Genomic DNA, 22802 nt, shown 5'->3' with positions numbered 1-22802 from the left:
TAAAATGAAAATCGATTACTTTTTTTGTAGTTAGCAGCTAGTGAGTAGGCATTGCTAAATATGCTTTCATTTAGTGATGAGTAGTCAGTAACACTCAAAAATAAACCAACGATTTCATCTATTTTAGAGCTTTTCACTTTCATGACTACTGGTTCCTTCCTAGCTGGTACCTCTTTATGGGTCTGTGGCTGAAGCCTCACAACTAGATCATGACCTGGTGATCTGGAGGAAGGCAGGAGACATCACCCACCCATTCTGAGTTGTGCCTGCAAGGCAGCAAAAATTCTAAAAGTAACTTCAGCGCAAAGAAAAAAAAAAGTTTTCAGAGACAGAAAACAAAGAATACTATATAACAAAAACCCATACTAATAATACACACGGGCCACAATCTAAGAAAAACACAGAAAATAAGAGAGGGTTTAAAAAAATCAACATCGGGCTCCTGGCTACAAAGTTAAAAAGCACCTACGGGTGTTAAGGGTCCCTGAAACTGACTAACAGGTGCAGGGACCCAGCCCCAGGAACCAGGAGGTGCAGAACAACAGGAGTGCGGAAGGGAGTAAAGATGAAATGACCGCACGCCAAATGAATGAGCCTGAGAGGAAGCGATAAAACCCTCAGCACGCACGACTGTTTATAACGGAGGCTCCCCGCGAAGTCCTAACCGCCTTTGCAAAGGCTCTGGCTCACGACAGAGGTCTTCCCACGAGACTTCCCCAGGCCCCTGCGGGATATGCAAGTGAAAGAGCCCGGCTCCTCACCTGGTCCAGACCCCGCCCGTCCCTCGCGTCGGGTCCAGAGCTACACCAGCAACCCCTCCGCAATCACCCGAGCGCTCCCGCACCGCTGTTGGGCATGCAAGTGCCCAGCGTGCGACCTGCCACGGACTTCTTGGTCAAATGTCCTCATCTTAACCCAGATAGCACCCAGCGCTGGCAAGGAAGACCCGCACCCTCTCCAGAAACGCTCCGTTAGTGGACCGGCTCCGCACCCACAGCCCCAGGGGCCGGCCACCGCAGCGCGCGCCACACACTTCCTGTCTCTCCATCACCTCCACACCGCGTTAGCTCCCCATTTACAACTGACATCAAGACACCCTCCCCAGGCCCTAGGAGGAGGCGGGAGGGCGGCTTTCTACCCGCAGCCCCTCACTTTAGGACTTCAGAGAACCTCGGAAGACGGGAGCCAGAAAGCACCGGGACAATGGGCAAAGTTCCCAGCTGCAGATCTGAACTGGCTGCACGAATGGGGCGCAGGGGCCAAGAGACACAGTCAGGGTCCCCAGTGAGCAACAAGCGCCCACCCTCCTTTGCACGCCTCTGCTCAGCGCTCCGGCTTGGGGTTCGGGAGCCGAAGTACAGTCCCGAAGCCCAGCTACACTTTTAGCCACTCGGATTCCCCAAACTCCGGGTGACTTCCCCCGCGGCACTCCCGGGAGAAGGCTCCGACCTCCTCCGGCTCCCAGAACCAAGGCAGCTGGAGCTAAGCCCTGGCTGCACGGCGAGGGCAGCAGGAGGCGAGACCCGCGCCCCGGAGCAGCGCGCGCACCGGTAGCCGGGCGTCCGCAGCCCCACTCTGCGCAAGCTGGGCAGGGCCGCTGCCCGCGAACTTCGCAGCGGCTGGGTCGGGGCGGGGTGGGGCGAGCACTCACCAACCCCGTACTTCTGCCTCTTGGTCGGGATCCAGCGGGCCATGGCGGCGACCTCGCCCTGCGGCGGCGGCGACTGCTGCTGCTGAGGCGTGGGCTACAGCTCCTCGGACGCCGTTGGCCGCCGCGGCGCTCTCCTGCGCGCCCCGGGCCCTTCCGCCATGTTCCGGCAAACTTCGCCCCGACTCCTCCGGCCGCTCTCCGCGCCGCGCAGCTAGCGCAGGCAGCCGCCTCACCCCGGCCCGGGCCGCGCCGGCGGTCACCTGCTGGGCCGGTGGCCGCGCCGCCGTGCGCGCCCCTCCTGGCACCGCCCCGGCCCCTCCCGCCGGCCGCGCCCTCCGCCCCGCCGCCGGGGCCGCCTCAGAGCCGGGAGCGCCGGCAGCCCGGCCTCTCGCTCTCTGCCGGGGCGGGCTGCGGCTCCGCCTTGCGCGCTTCCCGGGAGCAGCTTCCCAGGGCACACTGAGGTCTGGCTCTTCCCTTTCTGTGGTTTCCTTCTCTCCCCGCCTTTCCCACCGGTATTAAACCCTGGAGGCTGGATCCCGCGGGGCCAGAGTCCGGCCGCCAGGGCCCCGAGGGCTGCGCTGGAGGCGCCGGGCACAGCGGGGCGGCGGTGAGTGCAGAGTGCGGGCTGCGCTCCCACTACGCGCGGCGCGGCGCGGTGGGGAGAAGGAGTTGGTAAGGGTGGCTTCTCTTCTCCCGGGCGCACCGGTGCCTGGCACGCAGCGGACGCTCCGTAAATATTTGTTGAATGAACGAGCAGTCGACTAGTGTGTTCACCCCCTGGAGTTTCAGCCCGCACCGCGAAAGCCGGAAGGCGCGCTCCAGAGCAAACGAGGCCTCCTGGGGCCACGGCTTTTTCGCCGGAAAAGCAGAACGTGCACCTCTGCAAAATAGGGAACTGGAGCGAGGGCGAGTGGCTCCTCAGGAGTATCAAATCGCTTCCTGGGGGCGCCTCTGCGGGGAGATGACTGAGCAAGCTCTAATTGGAAGTCCTGTGTCCAAGGGGACCCCGAAGAAATCCAGACTCTGAAGTTCAGGGCAAAGTCCACTCCAGGACCTTCCTTTCCGAGAGCATCCCAGCGGAGAAGGGGACCCGGCAGAGGCCTGACTTTGCTCCTTCACAGGCTGGATTTTGTTGGCAAGGGTCCAGAAGCAAGCGGGGCGCGCGTGAGATGCCCTGGGCCCCTCCTGGGGCCTCGTGTCCCACGGGAGAGACCTGGGCAGGGAAGGTGGGAGGTGAGGCGTGGGCGTGCGGGGACCCTGGCTGCCTCACACTTGGAGGAAAATCGCTCAGGGTAAATGACCAGCTTAATTGCGCACACCGTCTGAGCAAATGCCTCTCTGAGGAAGTTTTCATGCCTATTTGGAACCCGAAAAGAAGGGAAGCTAAACATGCAGTAATGATAGTACAGCTTGGTTGGAGCATTAATGCATTTTAACGTCAGTGACTTTTGTGCAAAGCCAGGCCAGAAATGTAATTAATTAATTAACAATTAATTAAAAGTCCTGTTGATGAGTACATCCTTTCCTCCCACCGACTGATAGGTGTTTATTCACATGTGATGACGATTTAAGAAATTCCTCTGTCACAGTAGATTTGATACCAGGAGCAATTCCACTTCCTACTTGAGAATAATTGCTCTTTCTCTATCAATAAATAATGATTATCCTGATTTTCTAGGGTAGGTAGTTTCTTCCATCTTTTCGACAAATACACATTAACTGCCTGCTACGTGTCAGACACTGCTCTGAGAAGGGGCACTGCACTAAGGAGCTTGCAGGGGAGAGGGGCCAGCAAAGGCAGTGAACTGGAGTGCCTGCAGAGACAAGTCCAAAGCAGGGAGGGTGAGGTGTGTGGGGTGCTGCTAGGCAGGAGAGACAGGAAGAGAGACAGGATCCCAGGGCAGGTAATCGGGGCAGCGGGAACAGCCAGTGCAAAGGCCAGCAAGCATGCTGGGCAGGTTTCCAAAACCAGCCAGGAATCCCTGGCAGTGAGGGGTGAGATGAAAGTTGACCCAAGAGGCTCAGGGTGGCCAGCTGATTATGCCATGACAGGCTTAAGGACTTCTACTACTGGGGTGAGGGGTGTTTGGAGGGTTGTAACTGGCCAGGATCAGGGCCTAACTTGCTGGCACGGGAAGACCAGAGGGCCACTTGAGTGGTTCAGGCCAGGAATGCAGGCAGCTGGGTGCGGGTAGCAGGGGTGGAGGAGAGGCTGATTTCTCACCACAGACTGAAAGTAGAGCTGCCAGTAGGGCTCTGGGCGCAGAAGGGGATCTTCCACAAGGCTCTGGCCCCTCAGAGTGCTTTATCAGCCTACGCTTTTGCAGTTTGCCCCCAAAAAGAACTGTTTGCATTCTTTTAAGAGCCCTACTTCCCTCATTGTATGACTTTCAGGGTCCAGCAATCTTGGCTGTTACCCTAGAGTGGGAGACCCAAGGTGGGTCACAAATGGCTCCCAGGATTGGGGCTTGAACCGCTGGTAAGGAGAGTTGCCTTTTTCCTGTTCTTCTCTGGTACCTAGTCTAGCTGCACCCTTTCTACTCAAGTTGTTGTTTAAGGTTTTCTTCCAAGACTGTACTTCTTTAGGACTTACCTCACCCCTTCCTCAGCAACTACTTTGTATGGGCTCTTAGGAGCTGAAACTTCCTGCCCTGGATTGGACCACCCAAGTGTGGAGAAGCAGAGCCTGCACAGAGTTACCAGGGTCCTCTGTGTCAGGGGAATTAAATGACCCCTGTTCTGGAACCACCCATGACAATTTGAAACTTCATACACATCATAGTGTTAATACCCTCTCCAGCAGAACCAGGTTTCTTCTCCAACATGATTCCAATTGCCTCACCTGCACTTTTTTTTTTTAATACTTGTTTTAATTATTTGAAAGGCAGAGATACACAGAAAGGGAGAGACAGAGAGAGGTCTTTCATCCACTAAGTCACTCCCCAAATGGCTGCAACAGCTGGGGCTGGGCCAGACTGAAGCCAGGAGCCAGGAACTTCTTCTGGGTCTCCCACATGAGTGCAGGGACCCAACCTCTTGAGTCATCCTCTGCTGCTTTCCAAGGCTCATTAGCAGAGAGCTGGATCAGAAGTGGAGCAGCCGGGACTGGAACCAGCTCCCGTATATGGGTTGCTACTGTCAGCTGCTTTACCCTCTCCACCACAAAGCCAGCCCCATCGCACACACTTTCGCGTGGTAAGCTTTTTCCCAAATTTGAGGATTGGATTTGGGCTCTGGAGATTCGAAATTTGACAATACTTGCTTTAAGAGAGTAGGAGGAAGAACGGGAAGTTTGAACGAGAAGTTTTAATTATAGCTTTCAGTTTGTGTATTCATTTTCCTCTGAAGACTGAAGTCCACCTACTTTGTTTTATCAGAGGGTTCAATCCCAGTTTGAAAGTCCATTTAAATGATAAAAGCGGAGCTATTCAAAGTCTTTTGTTAAAATGAGGCTTAAAATTAGAGAGAGAACCTGATGGGTAGGTGGGCTGACCACATTTTCCCCAGAAATACCTTGTTCTTTTTCCTCTGATATCTTCTCCCAAGAAGCAGTAAGCATATTCCACAACCAGTGATACTAAGACTGCAGAGCCCACACAGACACGGACATGTGCATGCAAGTACCGGCATGTTCTTCTCGCAGGAGCCTTGGGGAGAAAAACGAGGATAATTCAGTCAGGAGGCTGGGTGGGAAGCCGACCGGCCAGGACTTCAATATCTCCGTTGATTTTCAGGCTCATCTTGCCAAATCGGAGTGACCGGTGGCTCCTCAGGGACAAACTATGGATTCTGTTAAACAATGCCCTTTTTTCTTCTAGATTGAGGAGGATCGTTCTTCAATCCTATACGTGAGTGAGTGGCTGCTGGAACCTTACACACACACACACACACAAATAATAAAAATAAGTAAAATGTAATGGGTTTTATGCAGTGTTTTTCAGGCTTCTAAGGGCAAGTGCTTCGGGATGGGATGGTTGTGTGTTAGCCAGGGCCCATGAACTGAATAGAACCAAGAAACCCAACCCACCTCTCCAGGGCCAGGAACAACTTTGCATGTACCCCTGGGGCTCTTGCGTTACTATCCATTCTCCACAGGATGGGAGATGACAGGAGGAACCATCTTTAGGTCTGTCCTCGACTCTGCCATGTGGCTTTGGGGTCCACTTCCTCCGAAGGATGGGGAGAAGGTGTCAGAGCTCCAGTGTTCTTCATTTCTTCTCCTCATCACCAGGAATTTATGCTTGATGAGCACTCTCACTTTTTTCATGAACATAGTAAAATGCTTTTCTTTTTTTTTTTCTTAGAATGTTCTTTGCTGCCAACATGTAAATAGCCTGAGACCACCTTTGAGAGAGGTTAATGACTGGAGCAATGAGAGGCCTTCAGTTCATTGGAAACTGTATTTGTATACAGGTAAGATGAAATCAAAGCTATTTATCTTTTAAAAATTACACCAGGGGACTTCAAGAAGTCCAGGGGGAAAAAATGAATTAAAAAGTTTATTTGGGTACAAATTTTTCTGAAATCCATGCTAAGTTTTTGTTATATGCATATTTAAATATATCTACAAAGGGTCCTATAAACATTGAGAAATTATCTTCCTAAAGCTGCTTACAAAGGACTTGAATGGGCATTTTTCAAAAGAGGAAATTAAAATGACCAACAGACACATGAGAAAATGCTCAGGATCACTAACCATCAGGGAAATGCAAATCAAAACCACAATGAGGTTTCATCTCACCCCAGTGAGAATGGCTCTCATACAGAAATCAAAAAACAATAAATGCTGCTGAGGATGATCCTCTGTTGGTGGGAATGTAAGCTAGTATGGCCATTGTGGAAGGCAGAATGGGAGATTCTTCAGAAAGCTGAAAATAGATATAGTATTACAATTCAGCCATCCCACTCCTGGGAATTTACCCAAAGGAAATGAAATCAGCATTTGAGAGAGTTATCACAATAGCTAACATGGAATCAACCCAGATGTCCATCACCTGATGATTGGATAAAGAAATTAAGGTATATATACACTATGGAATACTATTCAATGATAAAAAAAAATAAAATAAATCGATGCAACTGGAAACCATTATACTTAGTGAAATAAGCCACTTCCAAAAAGACAGATATGTGTTTTCCCTCATCTGTGCTAACTAACAGAGTACCAAAAATGCAATGTATAGGAGTGAAGTTGACATTTGAGCTTCAGTGATTGTTTACAGCCCTTGTCTTTACTGTTGAGGAACAGTGTTTTTTCTTACTATTTGTTGAACTCTATTTATTGTAGGGCTAATCTTTTGAGTATAAAGTCAACTGAAAGTAGATCATCATAAAAATTAAGAGAAGGAGTAAGAGAGGAAGAAGGAGGAAGGGTGGGAGTGTGGGTGGGAGGGAGGGTAGGGTAAGAAGTATCACCATGTTCCTAAATCTGTGTTCATGAAATTTGTATATCTTACACAAAATTTTTTTTTTAAAAGCTGCTTAAAACAAGGAATGGCTGGCGCCGCGGCTCACTAGGTTAATCCTCTGCCTGCGGCGCCGGCACCCTGAGTTCTAGTCCCGGTTGGGGCGCCGGATTCTGTCCCAGTTGCTCCTCTTCCAGTCCAGCTCTCTGCTGTGGCCCGGGAAGGCAGTGGAGGATGGCCCAAGTGCTTGGGCCCTGCACCCACATGGGAGACCAGGAGAAGCACCTGGCTCCTGGCTTCGTATCGGCGCAGCGTGCTGACCGTAACGGCCATTTGGGGGGTGAACCAATGGAAGGAAGACCTTTCTCTCTGTCTCTCTCTCTCTCACTAACTCTGCTTGTCAAAAAGAAAACAACAACAAGGAATAATAATGAGGATTAAAACAATATGGAAAAATATTGTGTAATAAAAATAACTAAATTGTACTCATACATGCCACAATATCATTATAACTATAGAAAATCTTGTACCTACATGAAAAGTAGCCATAGAAGAGCATAAAAAATTGGAGAACTTAGTGTTCTTTAAAATAAACAAAAGAAAATGACTTGACTGCTGAGGTGCCTGGGCTATACATCAAGAAGGAGGAGTTATTTGCCTAAATATGACCCTTGTTTGTGACAAGAGTGAAGTTTCATTCTGCATTTCCATGGTCAGTGACATTATGACTATATTGTTTAAATGACTATCATATTTATCAGATTTTTCTTCCTATCACTTTGTGATCAGTCCAGGAAGCAAACATTTTATCTAGAATTTCAGTTAAATGCCAGAACAGTTTCATTCTGCATGACCACCAGGTGCGGAGTGACAACAGCAACTAAGTACATAGTCTAAAATGTATCTGTACTAGATTTACTTAAATCAATTTGCTCCTCCCTGTACAACTTAATGAAGTAAACAGAACTCTTGTCATCCAGCCTTACAAATGTGGAAATTGTGGCTTAGAAGATATTAAGAAATTGCCCACAGGAGCTCTAACACCAGGGCAGCAGGCCTGAAAGGAGAGGACAACGCATTTTTTCTACAGAGGGCCTTGCTATTGTTTAAATAAGTTTTGGCTTCAAAAGCGTGCGAGTACTTTGAACTCCAGAGTCATAACTTACTAAGAGACTGGGAAATTAATCCAGTTATGGTATTTAGTAGGTGGAGTCTAGTGAGAGGCCCTTAGGTCTTTGGGGGTGTGACCCGAGGAGGGGTCCTCTTCAGAGGGTTGTTACAAAAGCCTGAGTTGAACCCAACTTCTCTCTCTGCTTCCTAGCTTGCCATGTGCTCCTTCTTCTGCTTGTGCTCTGTTTGCCATCCACTGCTCTCATCAAATGCAGAATCAATGTCACCCACCTGGAATTGAACCACCCAAACTCTGAGCTAAATAAACCTCTCCTTTATAAGTAGCTTATCTCAACTCTTTTGTTATATTGACCCAAAGCTGATTATTACAGGCTGTGTTTAGATATGGTCTTCGCAGGAACCCCTCAATGCTGCCGTTGTAGCAAGAAAGCATTCATAGATGATATGTAAATGAACAAGTGTGGTTTAATAAAACTTCATTTGTAGACATGACTTTTAAAAAAAGATTTATTTATTTGAAAGAGTTATAGAGAGAGGTAGAGACAAAGAAAGACGTCTTCCATCTACTGGTTCACTCCCTAAAGCTGCAATGGCTGGAGCTGAGTGGATCTGAAGCCAGGAGCCAGGAGCTTCTTCTGGGTTTCCCATGTGGGTACAGGGACCCAAGAACTTGGACCATCCTCCACTGCTTTCCCAGGTGGATTAGCAGGGAGCTGGATCAGAAGTGGAGCAGCTAGGACTTGAACCAGCACTTACATGGGATGCTGGTGTTGTACGCTGGGGCTTTAACCCACTGTGCCACAGTGCTGGCCCTATAAACTGACATTTGAATTTCATGTCATTTTCATATGCATGAAATAGTCTTTTGATCTCCCCTCCCCCATCATTTAAAATGTGAAAGGCACTCTTAATCTTCAGGCTGTGCAAAAACAGGTGGCGGACCTGATTTAGCCTTTGGACCTTCATTTTTCAACTCCTGCCTCTACACTATGATTGTCACCTCTTTAAGTGGTGGGAATGCTGAGGACTGTAAAAGAAGGACAGGACAGCAAAGGAACCACCGTGATGGACCAACTTTCCACCGGAAGTCTGAACGGGGCCATAGGAGAGGCTCGTAGGGAAGTCACTGGGAAAGAAGGACTCCATGTAGTAAAGCTTGCCTTAGAAGTCGGGGCAGGGGCCACTTCTGAGAGCAGCATCTGTTTGTGGGATTTGACTACTGCCCTTGTCTCTCTCACATCTATTCCAAATGATAGCAACTATAAATAAGAAACAAAACCTCTGGAAGACAGTAGCACACAAACAACTGCTTTGCATCCATTGAACAAGGAGAAGAGGGGAAGGTGGCATTCTGAAGGGTCTCCTGGTGGAAGTGACAGTGGGGCCTGGCTGACATCATGGTGCTAGAAGGAGATGTGACATTATCTGCAAGAAAGTACACCAGGCCAATAAATGTGGGTGAAGATCTGGTGGAGGGCAGAGCAAAAGAAAACAGACTAACTGCGTTAGTGTGAGTGCTGGGATACACACCCAGTAATTGCCCAAAAACGCATGAAGGGGACATTTTGAGGTAAGGGTGTTGAAATTGCAGAACCAGCTAATATTCTTCAGTGCTTTCATTTTCATAGTGAGATTCAGGCAGCTATTTCTAATCTTTAATTGGACCTTGTCAGCACAGAATTTGTTTGTGCATGTCACTCTCTAACCCTCTTGGCAGAAACTACATTTAGTGTGTAAAATTGTGATGGCCACAATAAAAGTGGCTCAAAGTCTAATGTGTGCTTGATTTGGATGGCAAGCTTTTGAATTTGGATGTTTAGAAAAGTACTCTTAAAGAAGAAGCCATGTGGTTACAAAATTCATTAATCATATCTTGACAATAAATCTTTAATATTAAAATATGGACAATCTTAATGAAATAACTTTTTTTTCTTATAATCTTCCATCTCAAGCTTGCTTTGCATCACATTTGGACAACCTTCCTGAACTCATTCCCTTAGAGATAACAAGGAATCTCTAAGCACTTTGCTGTATTTACCTGGCTCAGCTGAATCAGGTGGAAGGGCCCTGCAGTTCATTACTGACATAGCTTCTTAGTCATGTTACTGTGGCATAATGTTCTTATTTAAACAAACCCTTCCCTACATAAAATTATGCCTCAGGGTTTGTTCTCCAGGACAACTCATAGCACATACATAAACATCTCTTAAGAGGAGAAATAAATTCACTTAGCTTCTTTCTGAATGCACACTACAGTTAGAAATGATTTGACTGTTGATATCTGGCCTTGTTAACTTTGAGCTTGGTCCACAAAAGTGCCAAGCAAGCATTAGCCCAGGGAGAGAATCCCATGACATGCTGAAAAAGTCCCCTCTTGAACTTAGTCTTCTTATTTGTAAAATCACTATTGTGATTTGTTGTCTGGGTACAAGTGTTAGGATTCTTTAGGATAACATACTATTTGAAGATAGGAAACTCTACCTGTTTGCCTAAAATGTAAACAATAGCAAAATTCAAATGGCTATATATTTTACTTTATATTCTATAAATTATTTTTAAGGAGACATATACTAATAGAATGAATACAATTCTAGTGAATCTGATCAAGAATAAAACAAAAATACAAATGTAGTTTGGAATAAGAAAAGAAACTCAGTAATAACAAACCAAATCATCCAGTTAACAAATGGGCAAAGGACATGAGTAGGCATTTTTCAAAAGATGAAATTCAAATAGCCAACAGACATAAGAAAAAAATGCCCAGGATCACTAGCTATCATGAAAATGTAAATGAAAACCACAATGAGGTGTCACCTCACCCCAGTTAGAATGGCTCTCATACAGAAATCAAAAAATAATAAATGCTGGTGAAGATATGGGGACAAAGATACCCTAATCCTCTGTTGATGAGGATGTAAACTAGTGTAGCCATCATGGAGACAGTATGGAGATTGCTCAGAAATCTAAAAATAGATCTGCCATGCAACTCAGCCATCCTACTCCTGGGAATTTACTCAAAGGAAATGAAATCAGCATATGAGTTATCTATACCCCCATGTTTATTACAACTCAATTCACAATAGCTAAGATATCAACTCAACCCAGCTGTCCATCAATTGATGACTGGATAAAGATAATGTGGTATATATATATATATATATATATATATATAAAAATATTCACCCATAAGAAAGATAATGTGGTATATATATATATATATGCATATATATATAATGTGGTGTGTGTGTATATATATATAATATGTAATATAATACTATTCACCCATAAGAAAGAATAAAATCCTGTCTTTTGCAACAAAATGGATGCAACTTGAAACCATTATGCTTCGTGAAATAAGCTAGCTCCCAAAAGACAAATATAATGTTTTTCCTGATCTGTGGTAAGTAATAGATTATAAAAAATGTAATATATATGAGAAAAATTGGCATTTTGAGATTTTATTATTGTTTACATCCCTAATCTGTATTGTTGAGGAATAGTGGTTTTTTTTCCTATTATTATTTGTTGAATTCTTTAGTTAGTGGAGAATCAAGCTTATGATTATAAAATAAACTGAAAGTAGATCATTGTAAAAATTAAAATAAGAAAGGAAGGATGACGGAGGGTGAGAGGTTATGTGGGAGAGAGGGTAGGGTGATTAAGGTGCTCCTTAATTTGTAAATATGAATTGCATTAATTTTTTACCTTATATAAATACAAAAATTAAAATTAAAAAAAGTATGGCCGGCGCCGTGGCTTAACAGGCTAATCCTCCGCCTTGCAGTGCCGGCACACCGGGTTCTAGTCCAGGTCGGGGCGCCGGATTCTATCCCGGTTGCCCCTCTTCCAGGCCAGCTCTCTGCTATGGCCCGGGAAGGCAGTGGAGGATGGCCCAAGTGCTTGGGCCCTGCACCCGCATGGGAGACCAGGAGAAGCACCTGGCTCCTGCTATTGGATCAGCACGATGCGCCGGCCGCAGCGGCCATTGGAGGGTGAACCAATGGCAAAAAGGAAGACCTTTCTCTCTGTCTCTCTCTCTCACTATCCACTCCTCCTGTCAAAAAAAAAAAAAAAAAAAAAAAAGTATAGGATCCTAGAAACAGAGAAGCAAATTTCGGGGGCTGGTGCAATGGAGTAGTGGGATAAGTTTCTGCCTGCAGCACCAGCATCTCATAAGGACACCAGTTCTGGTTTGATTTCCAGCTGCTCCACTTCTGATCCAGCTCCCTGCTAATGGTAACTTGGTCCAAGTGCTTGGGCCCCTGCATTCATGTGAGAGATCCAGAAGAAGCTCCTGACTCCTGGTTAATCTCTGGCTATTGCAGCCATTTGGAGAGTGAAGCAGTGGATGGAAAATCTCTCTATCTCTCCCTCTCTCTCTGTAATTCTGGCTTTCAAATGAAATAAATAAATCTTTTTTAAAAGAAGAAGCAAATATGATATGCAGTCCTTATAAAATAACCTGTAAAAATCACAGTAAAAGATAATTCACCAGGAAAATGTAAGTGAACAAATTGAGCCAAGAAGTAGAAAACCTGAGCTTGCCAAGCAGTATAAAAGAAACTGAAAGCTTAGTAAAAATATTATATCCTCCAGGCCAAAGTATGAAGACAAATATTTTTGTATCTTCAAGAAATAGGTTAATTGAATGTAATATAAACTATTTCATGGAACAAAATGTTGTTCTGTTCTAATTTACTCTATGCAATTAGCATTACCCTGGAAGAAACTCAGTGAAAACATAGAACAAAATATTTAAATAGAAACTTGCATACGTACAAATAGAGAATGAATACAGCTAATAGAGATGTAAAAATAAATTGTTAGTCTCTGATCACTATATGAAAACAGCAGTACAGAATAAGTTTTTTATTTTTTAATTTTTGACAGGCAGAGTGGACAGTGAGAGAGAGAGAGACAGAGAGAAAGGTCTTCCTTTGCTATTGGTTCACCCTCCAATGGCCGCCATGGCTGGCGTGCTGTGGCTGGCGCACCGCGCTGATCCGAAGGCAGAAGCCAGGTGCTTCTCCTGGTCTCCCATGGGGTGCAGGGCCCAAGCATCTGGGCCATCCTCCACTGCACTCCCTGGCCACAGCAGAGAGCTTGCCTGGAAGAGGGGCAACCGGGATAGAATCCAGCGCCCCCACCAGGACTAGAACCTGGTGTGCCGGCACCGCTAGACGGAGGATTAGCCTGTTGAGCCACGGCTCTGGCCAGAATAAGTTTTTTTTTTAAAGATTTATTTATTTATTTGAAAGTCAGAGTTACACACAGAGAGAAAGAGAGGCAGAGAGAGAGAGAGGTCTTCCATCCACTGGTTCACTCTCCATCGGCCACAATGGCTGGAGCTGGGCTGATCCAAAGCCAGGATCCAGGAACTTCTTCTGGATCTCCCACATGGATGCAGGGGGCGCAAGGACTTGGGCCATCTATACTGCTTTTCCAGGCCATAGCAGAGAGCTAGATGGAAGTGGAGCATCCAGGACTCTAACTAGCGCCCATATGGGATGCCGGCACTGCAGGCAGCGGCCTTACCCGCTGTGCCACAGTGCCGGCCCCCTAAAATAAGTTTTATTCTAAAATATAAGGGCAGCTCAACAATAAGAAATTTATTAGAATTCATGTCATCAAAAGGTCTTTAATGAACATCTGGATAGATGTACAAAAGGTGTTTGACAAAACTAACACTTATTTTTAAAAAAGACATTATTTTGAAAGAATTACAGAGAGAAAGAGAGAGGGGTAGAGATGGAGAGGTTTTCCATCCACTAGTTCATTCCCCAAATGGCTGCAATGGCCAGTGCTAGGCCAGGCCAAAGCCAGGAGCTTCATCCAGGTCTGACATGTGGGTGGCAGGGGCCCAAGCACTTGGGCCATCTGCTTGCTGCTTTTCCCAGGCTAGTAGCAGGGAGCTGGATTGGAGAGCAGCCAGGACACAAACTGGTGCTTACATGGGATGCCGGCATTGCAGGTAGCAACTTTACCCACTACACCACAACACCGGTCCAATAGTTGTTCTTGACCCAACTTTTAGTAAAGTAAGAATGGGGCGTAACCCTCAGATAGGGAGTATATATGAGAAACCAGCAGCTAGCATCACATTTGTGTGAATTGCCATGTTTTCCCATTAGTCAGAAATAAGAAATGAATGAATGTCCTCCCACTGCACACCAGAGCAGTATTCAGAGCCTGCTGTATTCAGTGGAGTGAGTTGGAGGAGCTTACTTTGTCATTTGTTGATGCTATAACTGGCTAACAGAATCAACAATGAAATGTCTCAATGAATCAGAATTTAAGCATATAATATATTTAACTCTTCTCTTGTTTTGAAGTACATGTAAGGGAACTTCATTGGCTAAAAGATTTATATGCATATGTATGTGCGTGTATATAAATATATATATAGAGAGATCCTTTCATCAAATTTACTTCTCTCCTCTAATGTATGTGCCATGATTTGAATGTGCCCCCCCCAATTTCATGTGTTGGAAGCTTGTTCCCAGCAAAACAGTGTTGAGAGGTGGAAACGCTGGGAAGTGATTGGTTCCTGAGTGCATGGATTTAATTATTCACTAATTAATGGGTCAGTGGGAGTGGCTTCCTTGTAAAAGCAAGCTTTGTCCAGCATGCCTGCTCTGTCTTGTCACACCATGTCCTCTGCCATGTGAAGACCCAGGAGGAAGGCCCTTCCCAGATGTTAAACAGATGCCAGCTTCATGCTCTTGCACGTCGCAGGCCCCAGAACTGTGCGGTTGGGAAACTGCGTTCTTCATACATTATCCAGGGGACAGCGCCATGGCTCACTTGGTTAATCCTCTGCCTGCGGCGCCGGCATCTCATATGGGTGCTGGGTTGTAGTCCCGGTTGCTCCTCTTCCAGGCCAGCTCTCTGCTGTGGCCCAGGAGTGCAGTGGAGGATGCCCCAAGTGCTTGGGCCCCTGCACCCGCATGGGAGACCAAGAAGAAGCACCTGGCTCCTGGCTTCGGATTGGCGCAGTGTCGGCCATAGCGGCCATTTGGGGAGTGAACCAACGGAGGAAGACCTTTCTCTCTGTCTCTCTCTCACTGTCTACCTACTCTACCTGTCAAAAAAATAAATAAATAAAAAGATACATTATCCAGTCTGTGATGGGTGGTCAGAGCAACAGTGTGACGTTCACTTTCTGCAGATTCTTTCCCTGCTCCCCCATGTATCCATCTTGAAACAGAGAAGAATCTAGCTTCCAACTTACTTACTTTGTTAGAAAAAGTTTAAATGGGTCCTGCAGTTGTTCTTCAGCATCAGTGGGGGAGGCTCCCAGGTGGAATGAGCCTTTGCAGTGGGCTCCCTGGTGTTACTCAGGATTCCTTCCAGCAAGGCTGGTGCTGCGAGCTCCAGAAAAGGCATTTGGAAGACCTCTCGGGGTACCACCCTCTCCAGGGGGAGCACACAGCCCTGGCCTGTGGTCGGGAGGTGTTTCTATCTCTGTCAGCACCACCCGTTTTTGTACTAACCACAGAGGTCTTAGTTGCAAGCAACACTTGGGGGCTGTGGTTGCATGGACACTTTTTGCTCAGGGCTTGTGTTTGCCTAAAGTTGACTTCAAGCTAGTGTATTGCCGTTAGCAACTGAGCTCACTCACTTCTCTAGAGAGTCTCCAAATCTGTAATACAGGGAGCCCCGAGCTGTCTGATGGTCAGGCACATTGTTAGAATGAAATCTGTGTCCAAGCTGGGCTAGAGATGAACTGTCATTAGTTACAAAGGCAGCAGCACAGGAAATTAAATATATGAAGGTACTTGTGAGAGCAACAGAACTATAATTGGAAAATATAATTATGATTGCTGCTAAATTAACCATGAGCAAATTCATCAAGCAATTTAGGAATGATTTTAGAACCACCGTCAGTTTTCCTTTTGCAGCGCTCATCGGCTTTCCTTTGTGTGTTGCTTCTAATACACGTGTGTTCTGTGGTGTCCCAGGAATGCGGCTTGGCCTTCCTTAGGATTCAAGAACACCACAGACATGGACTATTTTTCTTTCAAAGACCCATGGTAGAAGAACACCATTGAATTAGAAAATGAATTAGAGAGAGAGGGCAAAACCTCAAAGTAAATTTTCTGAATTTCATGAAACCAGTCCCTAGCAAATTTGGTCTGCATTTAAAAATAGCAATAATTTCCCATATACTACTGAAAATAATTTATGACACTATGAAGGAATAACAAAAATTAAAGGAGCAAGAAGGAAATTCTATTGTTTCTGGAAAAACAAGTTAAAAAGGAGCAATTAAAATCAAAACAAACAAACAAAAAAAAAACCCAACCAAACCCCAGGGTGATGTAGTACCAGATAGCTATGGTGCTAGTGCCACCTGCTGTTGAATGTAGACATTGCATCTATCTCATAGCTGAATCGTTTTGAATATCCAGTATTCTTTTCAAATCTACCTTTTGTGGCAGGAACTATGAATTTTATGTTGCCTCTACCATCTTCACTTATCCGCCTATGTGCAAAGCATTTTAGTGCTAAGAGCTTTGTGTAGGTCCTCTGATTTTATTGTCACAATTCTACCAGGTTGATAGGCTTTTTTTCCCCATTATAGAGATGAACAGAAGGTAGCTTGCGAGTCACTAAATAACCTATCAAGGACATGCATGTGGTGAGTGGCAGAGCCAGGATTAGGACTTGGGCTGCCTGACAAAAGTCCAACCGCAAGGTCTTTGTAATATTGCTTTGTGTTGGGATGTCCCTTTTTGGAGATCTTTAGGAATACATGTTTCTGTTGCTTTGGACTCACTTTGCTGTCTTCAAAAGGATTCATCTAGCAGTGAAATGAATTATTAGGGAATACTTTTAGTACCAAGAGAGGGTCTGCTGGTTATTTTGGGTCATTCGTATTTTAATAAAAAATGGTTCTTAACAAGTTTTGGTCTTAATGTGCCTCTGAGCTAATTTGCATGGTTGATAGTAATCACTTTGGCTTAAATATTTTCAAAGAATCAGATTTCATATGAAAGGGCATTACCTTAAACTGATTATATAACCATTATATTTCTATACAGGAATGGTTTATTGGTTCTTATTTTCTAGATATGGCTTGCTGTGTAACTTTTATTGATTATTACATGCAGGCACTAAGAATTCTTACCACTGTGTTCTCATGAATCTAAAGATTTGTTATTAAATGTAATGGTATTTTGTGTCCAGGATTTGAAAATACAAAACAGACAGAAGATGAAGCTCTTGAAAAGTACAGCATTAGCAGGAATCCAGCAGGGCAGAGAGGACAAATGGGGGAAACACAGGCAAATCCACCCAGGGAGGAGCAGCAAAACCAAGAGAGCAGAGCCAGGGTTCAGTTATGGGAATACTGGGAGCTGAAGGCAGAATCCTAGCATGCACCTATAAGCTGGGCAAGCTGCTGGAGGCATCTGGGGTTGAGGCCAACTAGTGCAGGTGATCAGGGGCCCATGACGGTGTGAAGAAAATTATCTGAAAGCAAGCAAGTCAACACCAGACACTGTTAGGATCCAGTTAACTCAAATTGAGTAAAGACTTATCCAGTGAATCTGGAATAAGAAGCCCTGGCCAGTTGCCTGCTGTGAGCACGCAATGATGTGTCTCCCAGCTCATCTCAGTCTCTTGTCTTCTCCTCCACAGATTTGGCACTGATGGCACTTGATTCAATCCAGCTCCAAATAGCTGACAAGCTCAGTTGCTGAATCCCAACCTAAGTGTGGCATACCCAACAGTGATGGCTTTGCTACCTGGTTACAGCTTAGATTGGCATCCCAAACCATGTAACTGATTCCTGAGCCAGCATCCTCTTTCTTGCCTAGAAAGCGCTAATTCGTATTGTGTGTGTAGTAATCATTTTTTTTTTCTTTTTAAAACTTGTGGCAAAAAACCCACATTGGATGTAGCAGCTTAATCAAGTTTAACTGTACAGTTCAGTTAGTGTTCAGTATATTCACATTGTAGAGTAAATGATCTCTGGAACTTTTCATCTTGTAAAACTGAAACTCTAAACCCATTCAAATGATTTCCCTTCCTCTTTCCCCCAGCCTTTGGTAACTGCCTTTTTGCTTTCTGGTTCTATGATTTTGATTACTTGAGATACTTCATATCCATGAAATCATACAGGATTTGTCCTTTTTTGACAGCTTATTTTGCTTAGTATAATGTCCTGGGGGTTCACCCAGGTCGTAGTATGTGACAGGATTTCCTTTTTAAGGCTGTATACAATGCCACTGAATGGATGCACCTCATTGGGTTTATCCATTCATCTGTTGATGGCCATTTGAGTTGCTTCCATTTCCTGGCTAGCACTTTGTAAAAAGTGATTAATGATGAGAGGTCTGCAGTCTAGGAAATGTTGATAAAAATGGAGACGGAAAGACGACTTTGGCCAGTGGCAGGCTGGATGTCTCGGAAGCAGGTGGAATGGCAGAATTACTGGCTTACCTGCCTGGACAATTGTACATTCATCTCTCTTAGAGAAAGGTTCAGATTTCAGCATGACCTCTGGTTTATAGGAAGACCATGTCTTAGTCTGGTCTGGCTGCTTTAACAAAATACATTTGACTGGGTCATTTATAAACATGGAACTTTACTGTTCATAGGTCTGGAGTATGGGAAGTCCACTATCAAGACTGATCAAGACACCAGGAGAAGATTCGGTGTCTGGTGAGCGCTTACTCTCTTCTGTCTGTCCTCTCGTGGTAGAAGGGGAAGGGATGGGCATGCCCTTTAACCTCACTTATAAGGCTACTAATCCCAGGCTCGAGACTGGTGCCCTCATGACATCATCACTTCCCCAAAGGCCCCACCTCTTCACACTGTCACGTTGGGAATTAGGTTCCAGCACATAAATTTGGAGGATACATCCACCATTGGACCATAGCCGCTCATCTTGCGTCAAAGGGTTTGATCTTATCTTCACTGATCAACACATGTCAAGGACATCAGTTCTCCAAGGTCCTCATAGATCACACAGAGATTTTGTAGGGATCATTGGTATCCACTTTTAAATTATGGAGAAATGTGTACACTTTCAAATTCATTGAAGGGAAAGATACTGGTGGTGAGGAAGGAGCATAGATTCTAAACTCTGGACTCCAAGGACTTTAGTTTCAGACCTAACACTTCCATTGTTTTTAAACTTGGGTTAATCATTTACATTCTTTACATTTAAGCTTTCTCATTTGTCAAATGAGGGTGCTAACACACATTACAAATGTTTGGTGAGGATTTAATGAGAGTGAGTATAAGTTGTTTTAAAAGCGTTATGTAAATATTGACTACAACAGATTTCATGAGGATCACTGAATATTGTTTCCAGCAAATTTCTGTTTCAACTTGTTTTTTAGCTTCTTCCTTTCTCTTGATGACTCTGGGGACACTGAGTTCCTCTATCAGATCTCCTTAAGGGTTCTGAAGACTAAATTCTCCTCTCTCAATCATAAGAATGGAAAAAAATGACTGTCTTTACCCTAAGGCTTATAGCTACTATGAATGCAGAAATGGTTACTCAAGACTTGTGAACTAATAAGAGCATTTGGGGATGTGTCAGAGGGTGAGTTTTTCCTGGATATCCATCCTCCCTTAACAACAGAACTCCTGATTTTTAGCTGGATACACAGCTCCTGGAACACGGACTAGTATTTTAGTATTTCTTAGTCTATCCCTTATGGTCAGACATGGTTAGGTGCCATGCTGTAGCCAATTGAAACTGTATCCATCTACATTCTTTTAAAAATAAAACATAAAAAGTCAATACAGGCAATTAATTCAAAATAAGTGGGAAGTAGATGCAAGAGACAGTTATTTGAGCTACTGAGTTCCAGAACACATGGTTATTGCTGCATGCATCTTGGAGCAGGAAGTGGAAGCCAAGGGACAGTCCTAGGTTCCGGATGATTACAGAGTGGGGTCAGATCAGCCCTCTGGGTCCCTTATTTCTAGTCATGATCATGTGCCAGAGAAATAAAGTTCTTTTTTTGTTTATGCTCCTGTTGTTTTTGGCTTTTCTGTCGTTCAGAGTGGTACCAATCCCAGCTCATACAAAGTGATTATTATTATTATTATTCACCTCAGATGTTTACATTTACTACTTAAAAACCCACAGCACACAGTATTTTCTGTGCCCAGCTTATCCCAAGCACAGAAAATTTTCAGATGTTCATGAGGCAGAGGCTGTTGGCTTAACTAAGAAGCAGAAACCACTAGGGTGTTTCAACAGAGAAACGCCAACACAGGAGATTGGTTACCCAGTGGATGGACAAGCCAGACAGAGGGCAGTGGGTGCACTTAGAGATTATCAACAGCTGCTGCCACTGCTGGACCCAGGGGAGAGGCGGTGCAGGTTCTGTTTCTGTTTCCAACTATTCACTGCCCTCCCAGCCAGAGGATTAGACATTCTGCGTACTGAAAAGTGGCTTGCTCTGGCTTATAAGATGTGACCAGAAGTGATGTGTGCTTCTTCCAAGTTGAATCATGGTACGTGGGTAAGATGACTGGTGTGCACCCAACAGATAGCAGCTTGGCCAGGAAGGACGCTCTGGGATTGGAGTCCGGAAATCTGATTCAATTCCTGGCTCTGCTACTTAGTACCTGACAGGCCTTGGGCCAGGTGTTGAGATTCACCTGTTATCACTTTCTTCATTAGAGACTGGGATGTATACTGCTTTCTCGGCATCCTTTCATCCCACTGGATGAATGGGATGGATCAACTATACAATAATAAGAGAAAATGCCTATTCTTAGATTGGGTTGTTTCCTTACCTATCTGTGTCCCTTTGATGGAAAATTGTCTTTGTCCTGCTATGTATTTTCTAAATTACTTCCCCCACTCCCACCCAAGAATGAGTATTTCTTCCCCGAACCAAAGCAGTGCCAAGCCTGCTCATTTCAGGTTTTCACAGAACAGTTCCGTTGTCTGAAAATAAGAGTATCGTTTCAGGAGTGACTTGGCAGGTTCAGGGGAAGCGTCAGCACTTAGGGGTCTGCGTACATAGTGACCCTCTTGGGTGGCATTGCCTGTTTTGATGGAGGAGCTTTGAAAAAGAAACTGCAGTGCACTCTTTTTGTAACCCCACTGCACCCAGAGCCACACCTCATTTCAGAGCTCCCAGCTGGCCTCCTTACCTTCCCTGGCTGCCTTCTTTCCTCTCTTTCCATGGGAGAAAGGTTTGCAGTTTCTTTGAGTTACATCAAGCAGATTTCCTGAGCTGAGACTACCAAGAATGTAGTTGCAATAACAAGTGAGAGGCTAGAGGTGAACAGTGCTGACAGGAAGACCAAGAGCTGTGGTGCTTTCTAGATCACAGTATCTGTACAGTGGAGATGTGCTCAGTAGTCACCTGCTGGGTGTGATGTCGTGACATTGGGGGCACAAAGAAGACATCCACTCTCCCTGGGGAATGTGAAACAGAGCTGTAAGGAAAGAAGGGCGCCCCCTACTTGGCTGGACTGAAATACTGCTGTGTGCATGCCTCCTGAGACCACCTTCCAATCCTCTGATCTTGACAGTGAATTCCATGTGAATGGCCAGCCAGGTGGTGGGGCCACCCTCTGCCGCCTGCAATAGGACTTGGATTTCTCAGATATCCCTACGCACAGATGTCACTTTATTGCCTGGGTCAGCTATAGGTGACAGCAGGTTAGGACACAGGAAACTCTGCCGCATTGCAAGTCTTTCAGTACAGATCCATGCATGATCATCTACTGTTGGCGCTTCCTTGATGAGGGTTGTCCTGAAGTCTTGCTGAGCTTGTTAACGTTTCATAAGCCGACGGACACAAAATGAAAACATAGCCTTTCCTACCTTCACCAAAGAAAAAGGATGAGATTGCATCCACTGGCAGGCTTCTTTCTGGTTGTTTCTGTTTCTTTTTTAAAAAAAGTACAAGTCAGTGCACGGTATTTTATTTTCTTCTTGATGTTGTAAAAATCACCATAAATTTAGTGGCTTGGAATGCATTTAGTGTCTTAAAGTTCTTAAGATCAGGCGTTCAAAATGAGTCTTAAGGGAGAAAATTAAGGTGTGGGCAAAGCCGTGTCCTTCTGCAGGCTCTAGGGTAGAATCCTTCTCCCGGCCCTCCCCAGATTCTAGAGTCCCCCAGCCCCCATATCCTTGGATTGTGGTCTGATCCGCCACCTTCAAAGTGCATCACTCCAGTGTCTGTGTCTGTGGTCACCTCTCCACTCTTGCTGTCACCTCTGCCTCTGTCTTGGAAGCACTCCTGTGATGACATGAAACCCACCCAGATAGGCTGGAACACTCCCTCCCTCTCAGAAATCTCCCCTCCTGCAGAAATCACCTCTGCTGTGTAAAGTAACATAGTCACAGTTTTGAGGATTAGGACGTGGACATCTTTGGGGACCATACTCTGTCTACCACACTTAGTAAAATGACAATAGTACAGAGAACATAAAATAAAAAATAAAATTGTCCCCCATTAATTTTTTTTTTGACAGGCAGAGTGGACAGTGAGAGAGAGAGAGAGACAGAGAGAAAGGTCTTCCTTTGCCGTTGGTTCACCCTCCAATGGCCGCCGCGGCTGGCACGCTGCAGCCGGCACACTGGGCTGATCCGAAGGCAGGAGCCAGGTGCTTCTCCTGGTCTCCCATGG

General features: G+C 45.4%; 1 protein-coding gene and 1 long non-coding RNA gene across 4 annotated transcripts in view; one reads left to right on the top strand and one right to left on the bottom strand.

The window, feature by feature from the left end:
* DOCK5 (dedicator of cytokinesis 5) overlaps nt 1–1814 on the bottom strand; it is a 233930-nt gene extending 232116 nt beyond the window's left edge. Inside the window, exon 1 of the mRNA XM_062213659.1 lies at nt 1652–1814. Within this exon, the coding sequence (XP_062069643.1) occupies nt 1652–1694 (43 nt within the window). The 5' untranslated portion in view covers nt 1695–1814. The remainder of the gene's footprint in view (nt 1–1651) is intronic.
* A 198-nt stretch (nt 1815–2012) lies between these two features.
* LOC133775279 (uncharacterized) overlaps nt 2013–22802 on the top strand; it is a 159464-nt gene continuing 138674 nt past the window's right edge. For all 3 annotated transcript variants that reach the window (XR_009868216.1, XR_009868215.1, XR_009868217.1), the window contains exons 1-3: nt 2013–2258; nt 5956–6064; nt 18792–18855. This is a non-coding gene — a long non-coding RNA (uncharacterized LOC133775279). The remainder of the gene's footprint in view (nt 2259–5955; nt 6065–18791; nt 18856–22802) is intronic.

Source organism: Lepus europaeus, chromosome 16, assembly GCF_033115175.1.
Source record: "Lepus europaeus isolate LE1 chromosome 16, mLepTim1.pri, whole genome shotgun sequence".
NCBI lineage: Eukaryota > Metazoa > Chordata > Mammalia > Lagomorpha > Leporidae > Lepus > Lepus europaeus.
Note: the sequence above shows the minus strand (reverse complement) of the source record. Positions and strands in the feature narration are given on the sequence as shown.